Here is a 21099-nt window from a genome sequence, read left to right on the forward strand (position 1 = left end):
ATACTGGAGCATAACAATGTATGAGAAGGAAACGAAGAAACTTACACTGCCTGACAAGAAAATTAAAACACCCACAATAAATGGTCAGATGTCGATGTAACTTCATACATGTACACACCATTGGCAGGTATGTAAATGATTAACTTTTTTCCTGCCAAGCTAAAATGCTGTAGTACTGCTAAAACTGCCAACCTAAAATAAGGTAAAACTTAAGGTCTTACTGAAAATTTTGTACTCGCCTCGGTTTTGAAGCTATATAGGCGATTTTTTTTTTTTTTTTTTTTAATATATCCATGTATTTGTCCTGTGATTTACTTTGTTGGTGCTTATGTCTTTATGTAAAAAAAAAAAAAGGAACTATTAATTTCCACTTTCTGTAATTAATTTTGGAAATTTGAATTAGTATTTGGCATAGTTATAATTATAATGTCCAAATTATTTTAGTTTTTGAAATTGAAAATTGAGGTTATGTTCGTAGTCATGATGACTTGTATTTCTCTAGTTAATATTAACGTTATCATCTTCACTTTCGACAGTGTTAGTAGTAGTAGTAGTAGTAGTAGTAGTAGAGGTGGGATAACACCATTAGGCCTAGTATATGTCACATGAACTGTTCCTATCTCTCACTGTTTTCATCACTAGAAGTTATATCACTGTCGCTTCCTAACAACATAGCCTGAATGTATTTTTAACACAAGTGTTCTGAATAATATTTTACCATATTACCCTACATAAATTTGCAATATAATACGGAAAACACAATAAAAGCAATACCTTGCGTCAAACTTGCTGCGCAAAGTTTGTGGCGCACACGTGACCTGGACAGTGTGTGCCAACCTCGCAAAGACATTTAAAATAAGAATGTTATATTCTGTTTATCAGAGAGAATGGAATTTACTTGTAGTTAGATACCATGGATCAGCCAACTTGAATACACGAGAGTCATCTGTAATAAATTATTATATTTAAAAAACCACCTTTCCAATACACAAAATCCTTATATTTAGGATGAAACCATTTAATTACAAAATTGGACATGTTTTGCTCAATCTTAGTGAGCATCATCACCCATAGATGACATAAATCATTGGTGGGTCAGGGCCCTGATCCTGGTGTGTATCACAAAAGAATGTCTAATATACATTGATAAAAATATATGAATTTAACACTTTAAAAATAATAAGATTATCTGTGTCTATTAAGACAAAAATTGATCATTAAAATTCCTTAAAATGTAAAATGGAATGGATGACTTAAAATGTTAAAATAGTATGTAGTAATTAGATGTTCTTAAAAATCGTTGTCCATTATATCTACGCTCGATTGCATTAGACTGTTTATGATGAAAACAGTTTTTCATATCAGGGTGAGCTCTTATTATAAACTATGATGCTATTTTTTAAGAATAATCATGATGAGTGCTGAAATCACATATGATGGTTGAAAAACGAAGTTCACTGATGATAAAAACGTCGTCCAGATCGGCGTAAATTAGCCTTTATGGGATTCCTCGCGTTGTGTTTCAGACATTATTTGTGCAGTAATGTGTTGACATTGGTCTCCTAACGGAGAATTACTGATCTAGTAGGTGAAATTTAAATCGGGTGTATCCTGTAAAAGAAGCTATTGGAAATTTAAAGACTGTAGCACTGTAAGGAGATGATAACGGAAAACGCTTACCCGTGTATGAATTGGTCCCTTGGTTGTTTACTGAGGTTTGATGGTAACTGACTTACTGCTGCGTGTGTTGTACGAATGCGGTCGTGGAGACGGGGAAGGGTAAAATTGGATTAAAGAGTTCAACTACACTAGTTCCGGGAAGAAGAAAAAAAAAAAATCCCGCTACTTTTACTTTCACCAACCCAGCTATTCACAATGACACTTAACCATTAAATAAGCACAATATTAACATTGCATACCGAACCCGTAACACCAACCGTAATCTTTTTCAATTCCAACTCCGTCAATACAATTTACAACAAATTCTCAAACTCTGGAATATATAGACTCAAATGCACACAGTGCAATTTTTCTTATATAGGGCAAACTGGCCGCAGTTTTAGAATAAGGTATTTAGAACATTATATTGCCCTGAAACACAAAAAGCATTCCGCTATGAGTATTCATATGAGGGACACAGGACATAATTTCAGTACTATCGATCAAGATATGCAAATACTCAAATACGTAAATAAAAGCGGTTTAATGACTGGTATGAAAATGCTTACTTTTTTTGGACCATAAAAATAGTAATTTAAATGATTTCTCGGACATTAACAGCCCCATAATTGAGCAAATCCCCAAACTAATTGCTAAATTCGGAATTAATGCTAATAATTTCATGAAGATTTTCCATTATAAACATGCTTTCAATCCTCCCGTAGTAACAGCAGCAACAGTAGCCACACCCACAACGCCTCCTACCACTGCATCCTCCCCATTGGCCGACAACTCGCGTAATGTCCCGCCTCCCTTCCCCCCACCGCTACCTTCCCAGTCTCCACGACCGCATTCGTACAACACACGCAGCAGTAAATCAGTTACCATCAAACCTCAGTAAACAACCAAGGGACCAATTCACACACGGGTAAGCGCTTTCCGTTATCATCTCCTTACAGTGCTACAGTCTTTAAATTTCCAATAGCTGACACACATATTATTTCCCCCCCCCCTTTTTCTTCTTTTACAGGATACACCCGATTTAAATTTCACCTACTAGATCAGTAATTCTCCATTAGGAGACCAATGTCAACACATTACTGCACAAATAATGTCTGAAACACAACGCAAGGAATCCCATAAAGGCTAATTGACGCTGATCTAGATGACGTTTTTATCATCAGTGAACTTGTTTTTTCAACCATCATATGTAATTTCAGCACTCCTCATCATGATTATTCTTAAAAAACAGCATCATAGTTTATAATAAGAGCTCACCCTGATATGAAAAACCGTTTTCATCATAAACAGTCTAATGCAATCGAGCGTAGATATAATGGACAATGATTTTTAAGAACATCTAATCGCTACATACTATTTTAACATTTTAAGTCATCCGTTCCATTTTACATTTTAAGGAATTTTAATGATCAATTTTTGTCTTAATAGGCACAGATAATCTTATTATTTTTAAAGTGTTAAATTCATATATTTTTATCAATGTATATTAGACATTCTTTTGTGATATACACCAGGATCAGGGCCCTGACCCACCAATGATTTGTCATCTATGGCTGATGATGCTCACTAAGATTGAGCGAAACATGTCCAATTTGTAATTAAATGGTTTCATCCTAAATGTAAGGATTTTGTGTATTGGAAAGGTGGTTTTTTTAAATATAATAATTTATTACTCTGAAATCTAATACGGTTGTAAAATGAGATTTATAACTTGTAATAGTCATCTGTTGCGTTAAACCTGAACAAAAGGTATTTGAAAACCGGCCTTTACAGCATCGGATCTCATCGGATCGCGGCAGTTTTACAATTCACAGATAATCGGCTTACATCGGATCTTGGCAGCCATTAGGTTAAATTTCAATTAATTCTCTGTGACGGCCACCAAAGTGCATTAGTGTTCATGTTTAGTGCTAGTGTTACCAGGCCTCGTATATAAGGGGTGTAAACAGCGTTGGATATTGAGTGATCACTGTTGAAAGACACAAAGATGCCATATACTTGCATGAGACAGCATTATCAGGACCTGACAGAATTTGAAAGGGGCCACACAGTAGGTCTCCATTTGGCCGCCTGTTCGAGTCGTGCCATATTCAGATTTGGGAGGCATTTCGACGTGACAGTGGCCCGATGTTGGACTGCATGGAAATGTGAGGGCAGGCATACTTGTCAACGTTCTGGTCTACCACATCTGACCACCACATGGGAGGATCACTGTATTGTGCACAAAGCTCATTGTAACCCCTTATCTGCACCTTCCATCCGAGAACAAGTAATGGACTCCCCGTAACATTCTGCGTCATCCTGCACCATTGATCGGAGACTAGCAGCAGCCGGACTAGGGAATTATCATTCCATGTGTAGGCTGCCGTTAAGAACGCAAATGCCACAAACCTACTACGCTGGCGTAGCAGGGGGAGAGGTGATACTCCCACGTGGCGCATCCCAGGTGGCGAATAGGGGGGTCCTAACCGGCTTGCCGGCGGACTTGAGGGAAATAAAATACCTCTCGCGGACCAAACACACTACCCCCTGCGGGGGGGGGACGCACATGTAGAATACACCCACGGTATTCCCTGCCTGTCGTAAGAGGCGACTAAAAGGGGCGACCTAGGCGCGGACATGGATTGCGGTCTGGTATAATGTGTTGGACATCCTATGGATGGGAGGGGTTGAATACATTCACAGGTAATCCCTGCCTGTCGTAGAAGGCGACTTAAAGGGTCATGTGGCCATGGTCCCCTCTGCATTTTTTATTATTTTTCCGAAGGTCAGATGTAGACAATTCAAAATTTTGATGTGCGTGCTGCCTGGAGATGGGCCTCTTATGTGTGTGATTACGCCCAAAAGCCCGCAGTTAACCACCCAGGACTCTTGCGGGTGGTAGCGCCATGTACCTTGGCAGTAGTATCCGCCTGACAACGCAGGTCCCTGCACAGCCGAATGCCAGAAGGATATATTATTATTAATTATTTTTATTTTTTTTCTCTATATTTAGTGCTCTGTACACGCTATGGGGTACATGCTATTGCAGGTGACTGGAGGAAGGGAGTCTTGGTGCTCATTGCCTCATTCATCCCGTGTTAGGTATCGTCCAACATCGGACCCCGGGCAGTACCTGCTATGACCAGGTGGGTATTGCCTTGACTGCTTGGTTCGGCTACAGAGACCCCTGATCGGAGTGGGTGGCATTCGGGGAGGAAGTTTTCGGGCATGGCTTCCAAACAAAGTCGGCTCTCTCAAGGTGGTCCCCCACCTAAGTCTTTAACTTTTGCTTCCCTGAGAGGTTCAACTCCCTGGGAACATGCGCAGTGTGAAGGAATGGCATCCAGCTTCCCTAGGTTTCTGGTCGTTACCAGAACTGATGGGCACGATTTTAAGCTGGTGAACTCGATCCTTTTTAGTAGACACATCGAAGGCGTCTACGGGGAACTGGAGGACCTCAAGAAAATGCGCAACGGTAGTTTGCTTATGAAGACTCGTACAGCACTGCAAGTTGATTAGCTGCTTAAGTGCGACCACTTTGGCGAAATCCCCGTCAAAGTGGAGGAGCATAAGGCCTTGAACCTGGTTCGTGGAGTCATCTTTCACTGCGACCTTATTTTGAACACTGACGACGAGTTGATGGAAGACATGAAGAACCGTGGTGACACACGTCCGGCGTATTACGCGCAAGGTCAACGGTGAAGACGTTGCCACTGGTGCCTTCATTGTCTCTTTCAAGTTGTCAGTGTTACCAGAGAAAGTCAAGGTAACAACTTATCGTTGCGATGTGAGGCCGTACATCCCGCCTCCTATGCAATGCTATCAATGCCAGCGATTTGGACATATGGTATTTCGCTGTTCAAATCAGGCTGTATGTGGTACATGTGGACGAGTAGCTCACTGCGCGGAGGAGTGCACAACTCCATAAAAGTGCACTAACTGCTCTGGTTTTCATTCTCCTCGGGATTGGAATTGTCCGACATATCTGAGTGAGAAGAAGATTAGGAGATCAAGACCCTGGATGGTCTTTCCTACCAGGAAGTGCGGCATAAGTTTAATTCTACGAATACACCTCCCCGTACACTCGACTATAGCTTGATAGCTGAGAGTCTTCCAGGTTTGTCTTTCTCGACATCGTTACCCGTGACGATCGCTGCGCCCAAGGCGACTGTTGCTCCTCAATGCAACATCGCAAAGAGTAAAAGCTCGAAGGTGGGGACCACCCCACCTTCAACCAATCAGAAGTCTGTGCAGGCTGGCAGTTCCCAGCCGCCACAGCAAGGGGGGAAGACTGAGTCCCCCCACCCTAAGAGGTCGGCGAAAGCCGTGCCCCAGCCGGCGGAAGCGGTATCGTCGACCAGGGCTGGGAAACCATCTCCCAGCCCGTCTAAACAAGAAAAGAAGGCGGCGAAGAAGAGTGCCCGTACTGAGCGCTCTCGCACTTCCCCTGCGAAGGAGAAGTCATGCCCCCCATCTGGGGGGTATGAGTCTGCGCCAGGAGGTACTCCTGCTCCCAAATCTGCGCGCTCTCCTCGTAGGGGACCTGCTCGCCCTCGAAAAACGTCGAAGTTCTGGGCGGCACCCCCGCCATCTGTTGATGACAGGATGGATGTCGCGCTGTCCTCTACATCTACAGATGTAGATAGTGTTTAGACTTGCGAGCATTTTGTCGCTCATAACCTAACACTCCTTTTATAGTCCACACTATGGCACTGTTACAGTGGAATTGTAACGGTTATGACAGGCATCTTGCTGAATTACGTCAGCTCATTAGTGAGTACGCAGCAAGTATAGACCAACTTCAGACCTGGTCATCATACGGTCTTGAGAAATTTCAGACTATACTCGACAGAACGATACTATGCTCACCGGGCTTCCAGTGGTGTTGGCATTTTTGTACGTTCTGATACCTACTGCAAAGAGGTTCCATTAAGAACCCCGCTTGAGGCTAGCTGTTCGCGTTTCGCTGCCTGTCATAGCAACAGTGTGTAATGTTTATTTTCCACCAGGTCAGCATCTTAACATAAATGATGTCGCTGATCTTATAAATCAGCTTCCACCTCCCTTCCTCTTATGGGGCTCTGAGACACCTTGCTCCCAGGGAAGAGAGCTGGAAACATTAGTAAAAGAGCTGGATTTATGTATTTTGAACACCGGGGAACCAACTTACTTTAGTGTACGTTACGGCACATATTCTCGCATGGACGTAAGTCTATGCAGCCGAACTTTGGTTCCACTGTTTCGGTGGAATACACACGATGATCTCTGTGACAGTGACCATTTTCCCATCATCCTTACTTTGTTGAAACATAAATCCGTTGAGGCTCCCCCCTTATGGATTCTTAAACATGCTGATTGGCCAAAGTACACATCACTAGCTGTCTTTAATGACGATATCAGACGGACCGTCGGCGAGAAAATAACATACTTCACCCAAGTTATTCTTGCTGCTGCTGAGGAGTCCATTCCGTTCTTCTCGGGGACTCCTCACCGAAAACTCGTTGCTTGGTGAAACGATGAAATAGCAGCAGCCATCAAAGAACGCCATCGAGCTCATGAGCGTTACTGTAGACAGCCTACTCTGGCCAACTTGGTAACGTTAAGAAACTCCGCACTAAGGCGCGAGTTCTTATTCGACAAAGTAAGAAGGCTTCATGGAAGAGATGTGTCGTCTGTGACGTCACATACTCCATCATCTCAAGTGTGGACAAAGCTTCGACGGATTTTGGGTATCCAAGGATCATCTGCTGTACCGGAAATTTCCATTGCAGGCAGTGTCGCCACTGACCCTCTCGCGATTGCTAACCATCTCGCTAGTCATTTCGCGGATGTCTCTGGCTCCGGGAATTACCATCCTGATTTCCTCCCTCTGAAGTGGGAGGCAGAACGTCATCACCTTAGTTTTGCCACCCAAGCTTCAGAGGACTACAACGTGCCCTTTACGGAATGGGAACTCCGCAGCGCCTTGGCGCTTTGCAAGGACACGTCTCCTGGACTGGACAACATCCATAACCAGATGTTGAAACACCTTAGTGATGATAGTCTACTATATCACCTTCGTGTGTTCAACCGAATCTGGATAGAGGGCGGTTTTCCATCTCAGTGGCGAGAGGGCATAGTCATTCCTGTCCTCAAGCCTGACAAAGATCCTAAGTATGAGGAAGTTACAGACAGATTTGTCTTACAAACTGCCTGTGTAAGCTATTTGAGAGGATGGTAAATCGCTGACTCGTGTGATGTCTGGAGAAATAAGGACTCTTGTCCGAGTACCAATGTGGTTTTCGAGCCGCTCGCTCGACTACTGACCACTTGGTATGCCTGGAGAGCTCTATCCAGGATGCGTTTCTCCGCAAACAGCACTTGGTAGCTGTTTTCTTTGACTTAGAGAAGGCCTACAACACCACATGGCGATACGGCATCCTTTCAGTCCTGCATCAATGGTGATTCCGAGGTAACTTGCCGGTATTTATTGAAAATTTTTTGTCCCTCAGTCTATTCCGTGTCCGAGTAGGGAGGACCTATTCGCAATACCACGTTCAAGAAAATGGAGTCCCTCAGGGATCGGTCCTTAGTGTCACTCTGTTCGCGATTGCCATAAACGGTATTACCATAAACGGTATTGTCGCTGCTGCTGGCCCAGCAGTAATACTGTCCCTATATGTGGACGATTTTGCTCTGCACAATAGCTCGTGCAGTATGGCAGTCGCAGAGCAACAGTTACAGCAAGCTATTAGGAGGGTGGAGCAGTGGACCTTAGAACATGGCTTTCGGTTTTCTGCCGCAAAGACCTCTGTTGTCCACTTTTGTCGTCAACATACTCTTCACCCCCATCCTGAGCTTTATTACGAAATGTCGTTCTTCCAGTTATTGACACTTACCGATTTCTTGGACTCCTTTTTGACAGTAAATTATCATGGGAGCCACACGTGCGGCAGTTAAAAGTGCAATGCACTAAGAAGCTTAATATCATGAAGTTTCTTAGCAGCACTTCTTGGGGGGCTGACCGCGCGGTGCTCCTCCGATTCTATAGGGCACATATTTTATCTCGACTAGACTACGGCAGTGCAGCATATGGCTCAGCAAGACCAAGCGGTCTTGCGAAGCTAAACAGCATCCACCATGGCAGGGTTAGGTTGGCGACGGGAGCTTTTCGCACAAGCCCCGTTGCCAGCCTCCTCGCTGAGTCTGGTGTGCTGCCTTTACACCTGAGGCGCCAGCAACTCTTACTTACATATGCTGCAAATTTGCGACAGATGTCACTTCATCCAAGTTATCCTTGCATGTTCAACAATGGCAACCGTTTGCTGTACACTGCTTGCCCTCGAGCGACGCGGCCGGTTGGGATATGCTTGGATAGCAGTTACGAATTGTTTGACGTACCTTCGGTTTCTTGCCTTGTCAGACAACCAAGTGGGCTACCTCCGTGGGTAGTACGACGACCTGAAATAATCCTGGATTTGCACACTGGCCCGCAAGGAAACACGGACCCCTCGATTTATCGGAGGTTCTTCCTCTCCGTTGTTGGCCGCTATCCAGGTTCAGTCGTCGCCTACATGGCTGGTTCAAGAACAGATACGAAGGTGGGTTGTGCGTTCGTTGTCGACAATGTGAGGTTTCTTTTTGCTCTCCCAGAAACCTGTAGTGTGTACACAGCAGAGCTCTATGCTATCTGTGAAGCTCTGCGGCACGCACTGTCCAATGGACGCCGACACTTTCTTCTGTGTACTGACTCCTTGAGCTCGCTACAGTCTCTTGATACTTGTTTCCCTCAACACCCTCTGGTGCAGCGGGTCCAGGACTTGCTGGCCGGGTGTTCGGATTCCGGCACCAAAATCACTTTTATGTGGCTCCCAAGCCACATGGGCATAGAGGGGAATGAATTAGCAGATAAGGCTGCCAAGGAAGCAGTTACACTGCCCCCGTTGCCTTTCAAGGTTCCAGCAAGTGATATTCGCTCTCAGCTGAGACATCTGGTTATGTCCCATTGGGAGATGGAGTGGCAGGCCACTCCTCTTGCAAATAAGCTGAGAGTGATAAAAGGTACAACGAAGGTATGGCAGACTTCCCTTCGGGCTTCGCGGAGGGAAGCTGTGGTAATATGTCGTCTTCGGATCGGCCACGGTGTCCTGACTCACTCCCATCTATTGAAAGGAGAACCCCCTCCGGTGTGTACTTGCGGCGATCATCTTACCGTGGTACACATCCTTACGGAGTGTGTGTACCTGGTCGATCTTCGCCGTAGTCTTAACCTCCCGAGTACCCTCTCCCTTATCCTGCGTGATGACGAGCAGTCAGCAGACCTCATCATCCGCTTTATGAGGGATAGTGGACTGTTTTATCGTGTGTAATGTTGTGTTTTGTGCTAGTGTATTTGTATCAATTGCGCTTTTATCCTATTGACTCGATTTTAGTTTGTGTTGTGCATTTTAATGTGTTATTTTAACGTCTAACGTAAATTATGTATATACATTTGTACTACCAGGCAATGCCTTATTCCTTTGTCTCCTATATTTTCTCTTATTTTATTAGAAACGAAGGCATTGCGAATTAGATCCACTGCTGTTTTAATCCCATACTCATTTTCTCATCACCATTTTTATTTTTTATTTTAAACTCTTGTCAGTGGATACATTTTAAAATTTTAAATATCATGTTCAATGTCATCCATCTCGTTCCATCAGGGGCCGATGACCTTCGATGTTAGGCCCCTTAAAACAACAAGCATCATCATCAGAACACAAATGGCTGCGTTTGGAGTGATGCTGTGACCGGGAAGCATGGACTGCTGATGAATGGCATCGCATTGTGTTCAGCGATGAATCTCAGTTCTGCTACCCCAGATGACCATTGTCGGCGAGTATGGCAGCGACCTGGGAAATGGTCCCCTTCTTCCAATGTTTTGGAGAGGCACAGCAGTGCTGCTCGTGGCGTCATGTTGTGGGAGCCATTGGGTATGACTTCCAGTCACAGTAGGTAATGATTGAGGAAACTGGTGGCACAAAGGTATATGACAGACATCCTGCGTCCTCATGTTTTATGTCTTATGCGACAGCATCATTGTGCCATTTTTCAACAGGACAATGCTCGTCCATACAAGGCACGTGTGTCTATGAACAGTCTGCATGATGTTGAGTTACTCCTGTGGCCATATCTGTCCTTGATGGAACATGTGTGGGACCAGCTCAGACGTCCACTCCGTCCCACTGCCAGCATCCAGGATATCAAGGACCAGTTACAACAGTTGTGGGCCAGCTTGCCTCAGGAGAGGATATAACGACTTTGAAAACCTTCCCAACCGTATCAGTGCATGCATCCAGGCCAGACGGAGTGTAACATCGTACTGATAAGTGGGCTTGTACTACCACATTCTTTGTAAATTTTGTCTTGATTTTGTAATCACTGAAATATCACATATCCTCAATACGCATGAAGATTAATTTTGTTTCCTCCTCCCCTTTTGGTTGCTTCATTTATTTGGTTTCATTTATTTTATTTTGTCAGACAGTGTTGATAACTGGTACAGAAAGAAAGAGAATAGAAGCTTTGAAATATAATTTACAAAGAGTGCTGAAGATGAGTACATCAGAGCACAATTAATATACTGAATGAAGTTGGTGATAGATGAACAGTTTGGTGACTTTCAACCAAGAATAGGATGATCAGTTGATGACATGATTCGTTAAAGATTAATTTACTCTGCTCTGGAGGAGAGTATGGGGTAGGGTGTTCTTTAAAAGGGATTTTTTTTTTCATTTATTGAAACGCATACCCCGTTATTGTGTTTATTAGTCTATTAGTTACCCAGGTACAGAATTTCAACTTCCTACACTAATTTTAACCCGTGCCAACGAGGCCTAAAAGTTTTAGAAAATAGCTGTTTAAAGTGTGTCTTAAATGTAGTTGTAGATGATCACTCAAAACAATTATTTTAGAGAAATATAAATGAAAACAGAAATTTATATAATGTTCTACTTGTAAGAACAAAAAAGATACAATTTCTATAGTTATTCATTTGGGTATTTCCTCTTCAAAGTCTCTTTTTTACAGTCTGGGTAAATTTTTCTATGTTCTTGCACACAATGTAATATGAACTGCTTCTGTTCTTTATCTGCGGTAATCAAACCATGAACGTCTGTCATTAGTTTAACAGCTCTTTCAGCTGTGTCATTAACTGCTTCTAAGGTAGAAACCTTCTTTTTTGCTTCCACAAACGTCACGTCTTTCCATGAAGATACAATTTCTTGAAGGAAACCACTATCAAGTTTCAGTCATGAAAATAAATCTTTAGTCTTGACAGAAACAAAATCACTCAAAGATTTCCCTGAAACAAGATAAAAAATACTTGTAGTGCCTATAAATAAAACCAATAAGTTCTAAATTAAATACCATATTAAACACTACTAGTCTACTACGTACCATATAGAGAGCCAGACATCTCTTCTTTCGATGGAACATATCTCTTTCCGGAATCGCCAAAGCTTTCTTTTTGTTAGTTTTCTACAATGTTTCCTTTGGTCTGCTCATCAACTTCATGATAAAAAATTGAAAGGATGGCTATTTCCTCTGACAAGTACCACAAGTGTTGACTGAACTTTTTTAAAGCCGCATTGGAAATCAACTTGTTAACTTTCTCGTAATCTTTTAAGGTCTTTAAAAGACAAAAATTTTGATTCGGCACTTTTATCGCCAAACTATGTCTTGTATATCTTGTAAAGCTTGTTTGTCCTTAGTGCTCATTTTAAACTGGGACTGCAGTAAACACATTTTTAAGGCGTAAATAGGTCTTGCCATCCATCGTGCTTGATGCCTTGCACCAGGTCTGATTTTTATTTTATTTTTAATGTCTCCACCCAGAAAAACAATAGTGAGCTCAATGAGCTTGCAATAATCATCTCGTATAGTCGATTTTGCCAGCCCACTGTAAAAAAACGTCACCAGTTCAATAATATTTGCCTCACAGAGACATTGGACAAAATCAGTGCACGGTTCGATGGCACTAGGATTAATATTCTTCCAGTTGTCTCTGAACTTTTTGAACAGCGGAATATCAGGACTGCTAGTGATTTGTTGGATCTTTGATCCAAACACACTTTTGAGCACCAGTTCTTAAATATGATGGGTAGTTTTTGCTCTAAAAGCACACAACACACTTTTGAGCACCAGTTCTTAAATATGATGGGTAGTTTTTTCTCTAAAAGCACACAAGCTCCGTTCAAGCATCCTGTATTGAAACAGGAACGCCCGTACTTCAATTTGTCGGAGAGCATGGATAACGTCAAGGCGTGTACGGCTCATGCTTAGAAATTATGAGAGAAGGGTAGTGAAATAAATTTATGATTAAAGTGGAACTTGCAGTTTATTCAAGAGATAAGCAGAGGAATTATATCACCTTTTACAGATGTGTTGTGAGATTGCCCTTGAAGGTGTGGAGGAGACGTTCTGCGGCGTCGGCGTCGTCTTTCATCGTCGGCATCGTCCCGTGTCGTTGGTGTTGTCTCAGCACTGGACGTTGACGGCGACTCGAACCCGAGGCAGATCGTGCAGCGTGAAATAGTTGTTAAGGAGCGGAGAAATGAAGAACTTCCGCACAGAATGTCAAGGGAATCTAGTGCGACACTTTTCTACCGCACTGCGAATTAAGGCGAAGCACTTTTGAATAGTTTCCACAGTAAATGGTGTTGGACGCACTTTTGAAACAAAGATGAAATCAGTCACAGTTCCGTGAGAATAATGCAGTAGGCACCATCGTACTTGAAATAATAAATAATGAAAGCAATCTGGAACCATCCGAGATGCAATAATTAAGCACTTCACTCAATCTCAAAAAAATAAATTAAATTCTTTGGATACAGTCTCTGCACTGTATGCAATGAGTACAGCACGCACACTCTCGTTGAAATAAATTAAAGCTTCTACGAAAATATAAAGAAACAGTTTATGACAGTCCAAGTTCTGTTATGTTGTAATTTCTCAGAGGCAAGGTTATCACTTGAGGCGTAATTTTATACAGTTTTATGAGGGGAATTGACATAGTCTTTGAATGAAATGAAGGTTGGCACAGTTTATGCTAGGAAATATTAACACTGTTTTCACGCGGAGTGATAGACACAGTCTTTAAGGGGAAAAAAAGTAGGCACTGTTCTTTACAAAATAACGTGACACTGTTCATAAAAGAATTGTTCAGTCGCTAGGGCACAATTTTACGAGATAGCTTAACACGGTAGAGGAAACAACTACAGCACAGTTTCAAATGTACAGTCTCTTTAAATTCACAATCCACAAACGAAATACAATTGCACAGTTCTTCAGACTGATAAAAACGAAAATAAGCTTTCGTTCACGTGCAAAGTCAAAGTCCACGGAGAAGGCTTTCAACACTAACACTTTCGAACCGTATAGTGAGGCGACGATGTGCTTGCTTGCACACACACACACACACACACACGCACACACACACTGAGTGACACACGCACTCACTGCATACTGCACACTGCTTCACTCAAGGTTGGCGACTCCCTTTTATTGCCGAAGGTCGGACGGCGTGGTTGCGCAATGTGAGCATCGAGAAAAATTTATATCTCCGCCATCCTTCTGTCGATTTACATGAAATTTTGGCTAGCAGCATTTATTGTTCAGGCTTACAAGGTGACGTTCTCGAAATTATGATATTACATTCTGTTCATGATGAAATGCCATAGAACAAGAGAGAACCTTCGGTGTGACGTCACTTGGCCTTGGCTGGCGTTCTGGAGGAGCGCTAGTTTGCATGCTGTCTCCCACAATGCCTGCGCGCTTGGCGCTCGTTTTGAATGCATACAGTCGGGTGTTAGCGAGTTCCTCTCAAGAAATGCATGAACGTGAATGCTCGCAGATGCTATTGTATCACAGCACATTATTTGTACCTTATCATCCAGGTTCCAGTCATGAAGGGCATTTGATACTGCTTTCACTTGCTCTTTGCCGGAAGAGTTGTCTAACTTCAGCACAGCAAGAAGTTGTTCTTCCTTGTCATATGAAATAATAATTGGTAGGTGTTCTTCTTTAGAACTTCTTACGTCCAGACCAGGTAACAATTTTGCATCCCAATGAACAGTAACTACTTTCGGGCACGTCATGATGAAAATCGGATTTAATGGATCCCGCTCTTATCTTTTCTCATTTGTGTTCGATTGCGTTGAATAGATGATTTGTTGATCGGGTAATTGAAGGAACTAAGACCAAGTGCTTCTACTACAGACTGAATTATATAAACAGAATCTCTGATGCTTAGTTGACATATGTCTATAGTTGCAACTAATTTAGATGTGATAAAATCTTTTCTTCCTCTTCTTGTCAACGTAGCGAAAGAACTTACAGATTGAGATGTGGATGGCAGAGATTCTTCCAGGCTTTCTACAGAGCTTGTAGATTGTTCTTCTACGTCTTAATGTGTATCAAAGATCTGTAAAGTTGCAGATTCCAATGAGCTCGCAGAAGGCATTTGCTTTAGTCTCTCTTTATCTTCTGTGAGTTTTCTCAGCCTGGCCCTTTCTTCAATTTCAGCCAACTTTTTGTCAACACCCGGTAGGCGCCCCGAACGCCCTGGCTCTCGTTGCTTTCGCAAATATATTTTATCTTCTTTTGATTTTTATTCCTTCAAGAGCATCAGCATGTGCGATATCGAATAAATTATCTAATTCAAGTTGAAAGTTCTCCCTGTGGCGCCTATGTAAATCCTGAATCTTCTTGCTGTTTCTTTTTTGCAGTTCTCGCCAGACCTGATAAAGATTCACTAACTTAACACAATTAGGCACAGCTCTGGTAAGTATTCTAGCCTTTTCCCAGAATATATTGCACTCCCAAATGACAAGATTTGTGCGTTCACTCACAGTCAACTTAACCTCACGTATGTTGAAAAATAGAATTGCGAGAACTTGACGATCAGATAGTAATTTTGCGCCTCTTATTTGGTGATTATTTCACCAACCAAGAAACTACTTTTTTATTGCTCATTAGTTCCACTGACATCTTCAAAATATAAAACAATCCGTGCTAGCTACCCGATAAGCAAAAACTAAAGTGACAGTAACAATGAGAGCGCGCCACTCTTGTGACGCAACTTGTATGAACATGTTTGCGCGCGAGTCGGCGCGGCTTGCACTGTTCCAAATAAGGGAAAAATTTTTTTGGGGGTGTTTTAGGCCCAAATGAATAAAACAATAACCTATGCATTGCAAAAATAAAACTTTGAAAAATAAGGGACACCCTAGAATGGGGGTATCAACATTGTAAGGAAAGTGGAGTGGGGAAGTCACAAAGTGATTCCATAGAATCTCAGTACAACAAACAAAGCATAGTGTGCTACAATAGTTATGGGTAGGGTGACATGGAAGGCAACATCAGACCAATCTGTGTATAGATGCCCAATAAGAACAATATTTTCATCACCACCATGTAGAGTTTGCAGTACCAACTTGGAACTTCGATAAATGTGGGATATATTATAGGTAGCAGTAGTTTGATCTCCTTTTGGAGACAGTAAATAAGTTCTGACAAATTATCTCACCGAGTTGTGTAGTAAGTAAAGAAACCAAAGGCTATAATTATTTTGAGGATGATTTCCAGGTTTTTCTACTATATTTGTATTATAAAATTTTTGTAATTTTCACATAGGTGTATTTTTTATAGTACAGCTTTTGGTTAAAGACCTATTTTCTGTTATCTATCCTTTAATATCCAATACATACCATTTTGTCTTTGTATCAATACATTTAAAAATCAGACTATTAAATTCAAAGTAAAGTAAGCAAATGTATTTATATGAAATGTTATCTCTTCTTTATTTTAGGATTTCATCCTGACAACCATTTTGGCAGTATTTTGGCTCTCTGGGAGTGCTGCCTGGGCTAATGGACTGACGGGTTTGAAGACAGCAACTTCACCAAATAATCTAATAAGCATCTACAATAAGAAAGTTTATACCGTAGATACCGTGTCAGTTGGGAATTATTCAGGCCTTAACATCTCAGTCGTAAGTACTGTGATTTCTTGAAGATTATTTATCATAGCTTCTCATTTTGAGTTTATATGAAGGAGGCCATATTTTTTGTGTATGTGTGCAAAAGCCAGAGGTTCTTTCCTGCCGGTACGTGACAGTAAACTTTAGATTCAAAATATTCTGGTGAAAATATCGATTTAATGTTTAAAAGTGTGTGTCCAGGTAGATTCTGCCATCACTTGATGTTCGGATTATGGCATCAGGAAGTATTAATAGATTAACTCTCATCAATAGTTCTGGACTGTATCATAAAATATATTGATCCAGTTCAGTAGTACTGTTTTGACTGTAAGTGCTTGCCCCTTAATATTTGGGAGCTTCCTTCATGTAACTATGATCGGATTCACTTCTTATCACTTTACTTTGTTGCTTTATATTCTGTGGTTGCATCTGTTGTGCATCCTATAAATGAACTGGCTTTTTTTTTATATGGTCTTTATCAAACGTAATGAATTTAAAAATCACTCTGTTCTTCTCTTCCACTCTGGCAGCTATGAAATTGAACATTCCGAGAGTGAATCAAGTGAATGTACTATGCTGAAAACAAGTTTGGGGGAGACTGTTGTGATCAAATTTGTAAAAGCCAAACCCATGGCTGTGGTTACTGATAATATGGTTGCTAATGATCATCCCTAGTGTTTGACTCCACAGCAAAAAGATCATTTTTGTGGAAAAGCATGACTGTTAATCGCAAAAAATAAAAAGCTTGGCTGTAAAATATGCCAAGAAGTAATCAGTTTGATCCTGGAAGGGTACCGGTTAACCAAAGTGAAAAGTATGCTAGAGAGTTCGGGATTCAGAAATTATTGGTCGAAGGGCTTTGAGATAATAGAGGTATCGCTGAGGAAACAAATTACAGGCCGGGCTGAGTGGCTCAGACTGTTGAGGTTCTGGCCTTCTGACCCCAACCTGGCAAGTTCGATCCTGGCTCAGTCCTGTGGTATTTGAAGGTGTTAAAAGTACTTCAGCCTCGTGTCGGTAGATTTACTGGCACATGAAAGAACTCCTGCAGGACTAAATTCCGGCACCTTGGTGTCTCCAAAAATCGTAAAAGTAGTTAGTGGGACGTAAAGCAAATAACATTATTAACGGAAACAATTTATTATATGAATTAGAGATATTCAAAGGGAGTGGTTGGTGTCTGAATGTAGGAGCAGAGCAACTCCCTCAGAATTCAATAAGGTAAGTCAGGGATGAACATAACTATTGTAAGATAAACACTAGGTCTTATTTGGAATATGGTGGGAATTTATAAAAATAAGGCATTGATCAGGGAAATAATTTGGTAAGATGGCTTGTCATCGTTATTAATTTTTAATGTAATGGTTGGATATATATATATATTTTTTTTTTAAGGTTCCAGTAGATGGAATGTTCTCTCCTTGGCTGTAGGCTGAGAGCAGTCATTCAGTAATGAATACTCTCTCTCCAGTTAGTGGTTATCCATGACTGTGAGAGGAGTTGTCTGTGTAAATGGAAGATAATTCTGTTTCAGACTTGTTTGAATAAATATAAGAAGTAATCAGTTTGGGTTTGGACCCAAACAAGCAGGGTTCTAAGCCATGGGCAAATAAATGTTCATCTTACTTATTTTGGTGAAAATTTTAAAAATTCAAATGACTTCACTGCAAAAAAAAAAAAAAAAAAAGAAGAAGAAGATCCATGTTCATAAAATTAGTTCCATTCATAAGGCTGCCACTGATATATTAATTGCTGCAAAATTTAAAAAGTTTGGAGGTCCTTTTTACTCAAGCTTTTGAACATTACAAGGAGATGTCCTCCCAAATCCTCAGAACAGCCTATAAAATTGCCAAGAAAAATCAGGCATTCAGGTATTTTGAATCTGAAATTGATCTCCAAGAAATGAACGGTAACAGCATGGGCTGAATGCTTGTTGTTGTTGTTGTTGTTTGTGTCATCAGTCCATAGACAGGTTTGATGCAGCCCTCCATGCCACCCTATCCTGTGCTAACCTTTTCATTTCTACGTAACTACTGCATCCTACATCTGCTCTAATCTGCTTTTCATATTCATACCTTGGTCTACCTCTGCTGTTCTTGCCACCTACACTTCCTTCAAAAACCAACTGAACAAGTCCTGGGTGTCTTTAAGATGTGTGTCCTATCATTCTATCTCTTCTTCTCGTCAAATTTAGCCAAATCGATCTTCTCTCGCCAATTCGATTCAGTATCTCTTCATTTGTGATTCGATCTATGCATCTCACCTTCAGCATTCTTCTCTAACACCACATTTCAAAAGCTTCTATTCTTTCTTTCTGAGCTAGTTATCATCCATGTTTCACTTCCATACAATGCCACGCTCCTCACGAAAGTGTTAAAATACATCTTTCTAATTCCTATATCAATGTTGGAAGTGAGCAGATTTCTTTTCTTAAGAAAGCTCTTCCTTGCTTGTGCTAATCTGCATTTTATGTCCTCCTTACTTCTGCCATCGTTGATTATTTTACTACCTAAGTAACAATATTCATCTACTTCCTTTAAGACTTCACTTCCTAATTTAATATTTCCTGCATCACCTGCGTTCATTCGACTGCACTTCATTATTTTTGTTTTGGACTTATTTATTTTTTATCTTGTACTCCTTACCCAAGACTTCGTCCATACCATTCAGCAGCTTCTCGAGATCTTCTGCAGTCTCAGATAAAATAACAATATCATCGGCAAATCTCAAGGTTTTGATGTCCTCTCCTTGGATTGTGATTCCCTTTCCAAATTCTTCTTTGATTTCCTTTACTGCCTGTTCTATGTAAACATTGAAAAGGAGGGGGAACAAACTACAGCCTTGCCTCACTCCTTTCTGGATTGCTGCTTCTTTTTCAAAGCCCTCGATTCTTATCACTGCATACTGATTTTTATACAGATTGTAGATAATTGTAAATAATAATGCTTAAAATCAACATAATTAAGCATATTGGAACTGGAATTAAAAAAAACTTAATTATGAAAATAATTTAATCTTATTGCAAGATTTCTGTATTAATTAATTAGATTATTACTATTAGTCAATTGTCATCTTTAATAATGTTTGTTAATGTCTAGGGATTGGAAGTACATGCGTTTGCATTTATTTTCCTACCATTATATGAATATGCTGATAAATTATTTATGCAAATCATTGATATCTGAACAGAATACGACCACTTTTATTGTGCATAAAATGCATATTTTGCCTTTTTTTTTAAATATATTCATCATATTTTGAGTTTTATGCTCTAAAATGACATATTAAAAAAATACTGTAGTTTTTATTATGCTTATTTTTATTATGCTACTAATGTGGAGTATGTTCCACAAGTGCAAGGAATGTGATTGATGACAGTGATGACTCAATCAATCAATCAATCAATCAATCAATCAATACTGATCTGCATTTAGGGCAGTCGCCCAGGTGGCAGATTCCCTATCTGTTGTTTTCCTAGCCTTTTCCTAAATGATTTCAAAGAAATTGGAAATTTATTGAACATCTCCCTTGGTAAGTTATTCCAATCCCTAACTCCCCTTCCTATAAATGAATATTTGCCCCAGTTTGTCCTTGTGAATTCCAACTTTATCTTCATACTGTGATCTTTCCTACTTTTATAACGCCACTCAAACTTATTCATCTACTAATGTCATTCCACGCCATCTCTCCGCTGACAGCTGGGAACATACCACTTATTATTATTTATAAGTTTCATTTTCCGTATTGATTGGATTCAATGTATAGACAAGAAAAGTGTTCCACCGATCAATACTTATTTATTGTGAATGGATTATTACACTAGTACCGGTTTCGACCTTTCATGGCCATCATCAGCTAGTACATAACATTTATAGTCATTAGACAAAATCACAAAGATGTTACGTTAGATCATCCGGATGGGAATAAAATATATTGCAGTATTGTTAGGTTAAAATATCTGTGATTAAAGGTGGTGGTGATGGTTACAATAAACTAAAACCTAATGAGTGTACTTGGATTTGAGTACATTAAACACATTAAAACATATAGGTCACAGTATAAAACACTAAAAAATTTAACTCATTAAAACAGTATATAAAACGTCTATTAAAATTTGAGTTTGTGTTGCGTAGCATTCATCTTCAATCTTCTTGTGGTGATTTAGTTGTATAAGGTGACTCGATCAGCCATTTACAACAGTATTCTTTGTGGTATTTGAAAAGTGTAAAAGAGGGGTGATACTGTATCAGACTGCATATTGAAATGTGCAGTGAGCCACATGTCCACTAGAATACAGTAGAAATTTAAGACTGTACATACTCAGAGAGACCAGATAATTTCAATCTTTAAAAAGAAACAAACAGTGATTTGGGCTCGGTCATAGATGGAGAGATGACGTGTTCTTAATCTTCAGAGATAAGGTAAGGGTGTATTCTGCC

At 40.7% G+C, this 21099-nt stretch overlaps 1 protein-coding gene across 4 annotated transcripts in view; it reads left to right on the forward strand.

Annotated features, from left to right (window-relative positions):
- Positions 1-21099, forward strand: part of LOC136864373 (synaptophysin) — a 134241-nt gene that overhangs the window by 109489 nt on the left and 3653 nt on the right. For all 4 annotated transcript variants that reach the window (XM_067141291.2, XM_067141288.2, XM_067141289.2 and 1 more), the window contains one exon: positions 16490-16672. In XM_067141291.2, the coding sequence (XP_066997392.1) occupies positions 16490-16672 (183 nt within the window). The remainder of the gene's footprint in view (positions 1-16489; positions 16673-21099) is intronic.

This window comes from Anabrus simplex, chromosome 2 (assembly GCF_040414725.1).
Source record: "Anabrus simplex isolate iqAnaSimp1 chromosome 2, ASM4041472v1, whole genome shotgun sequence".
Lineage (NCBI taxonomy): Eukaryota > Metazoa > Arthropoda > Insecta > Orthoptera > Tettigoniidae > Anabrus > Anabrus simplex.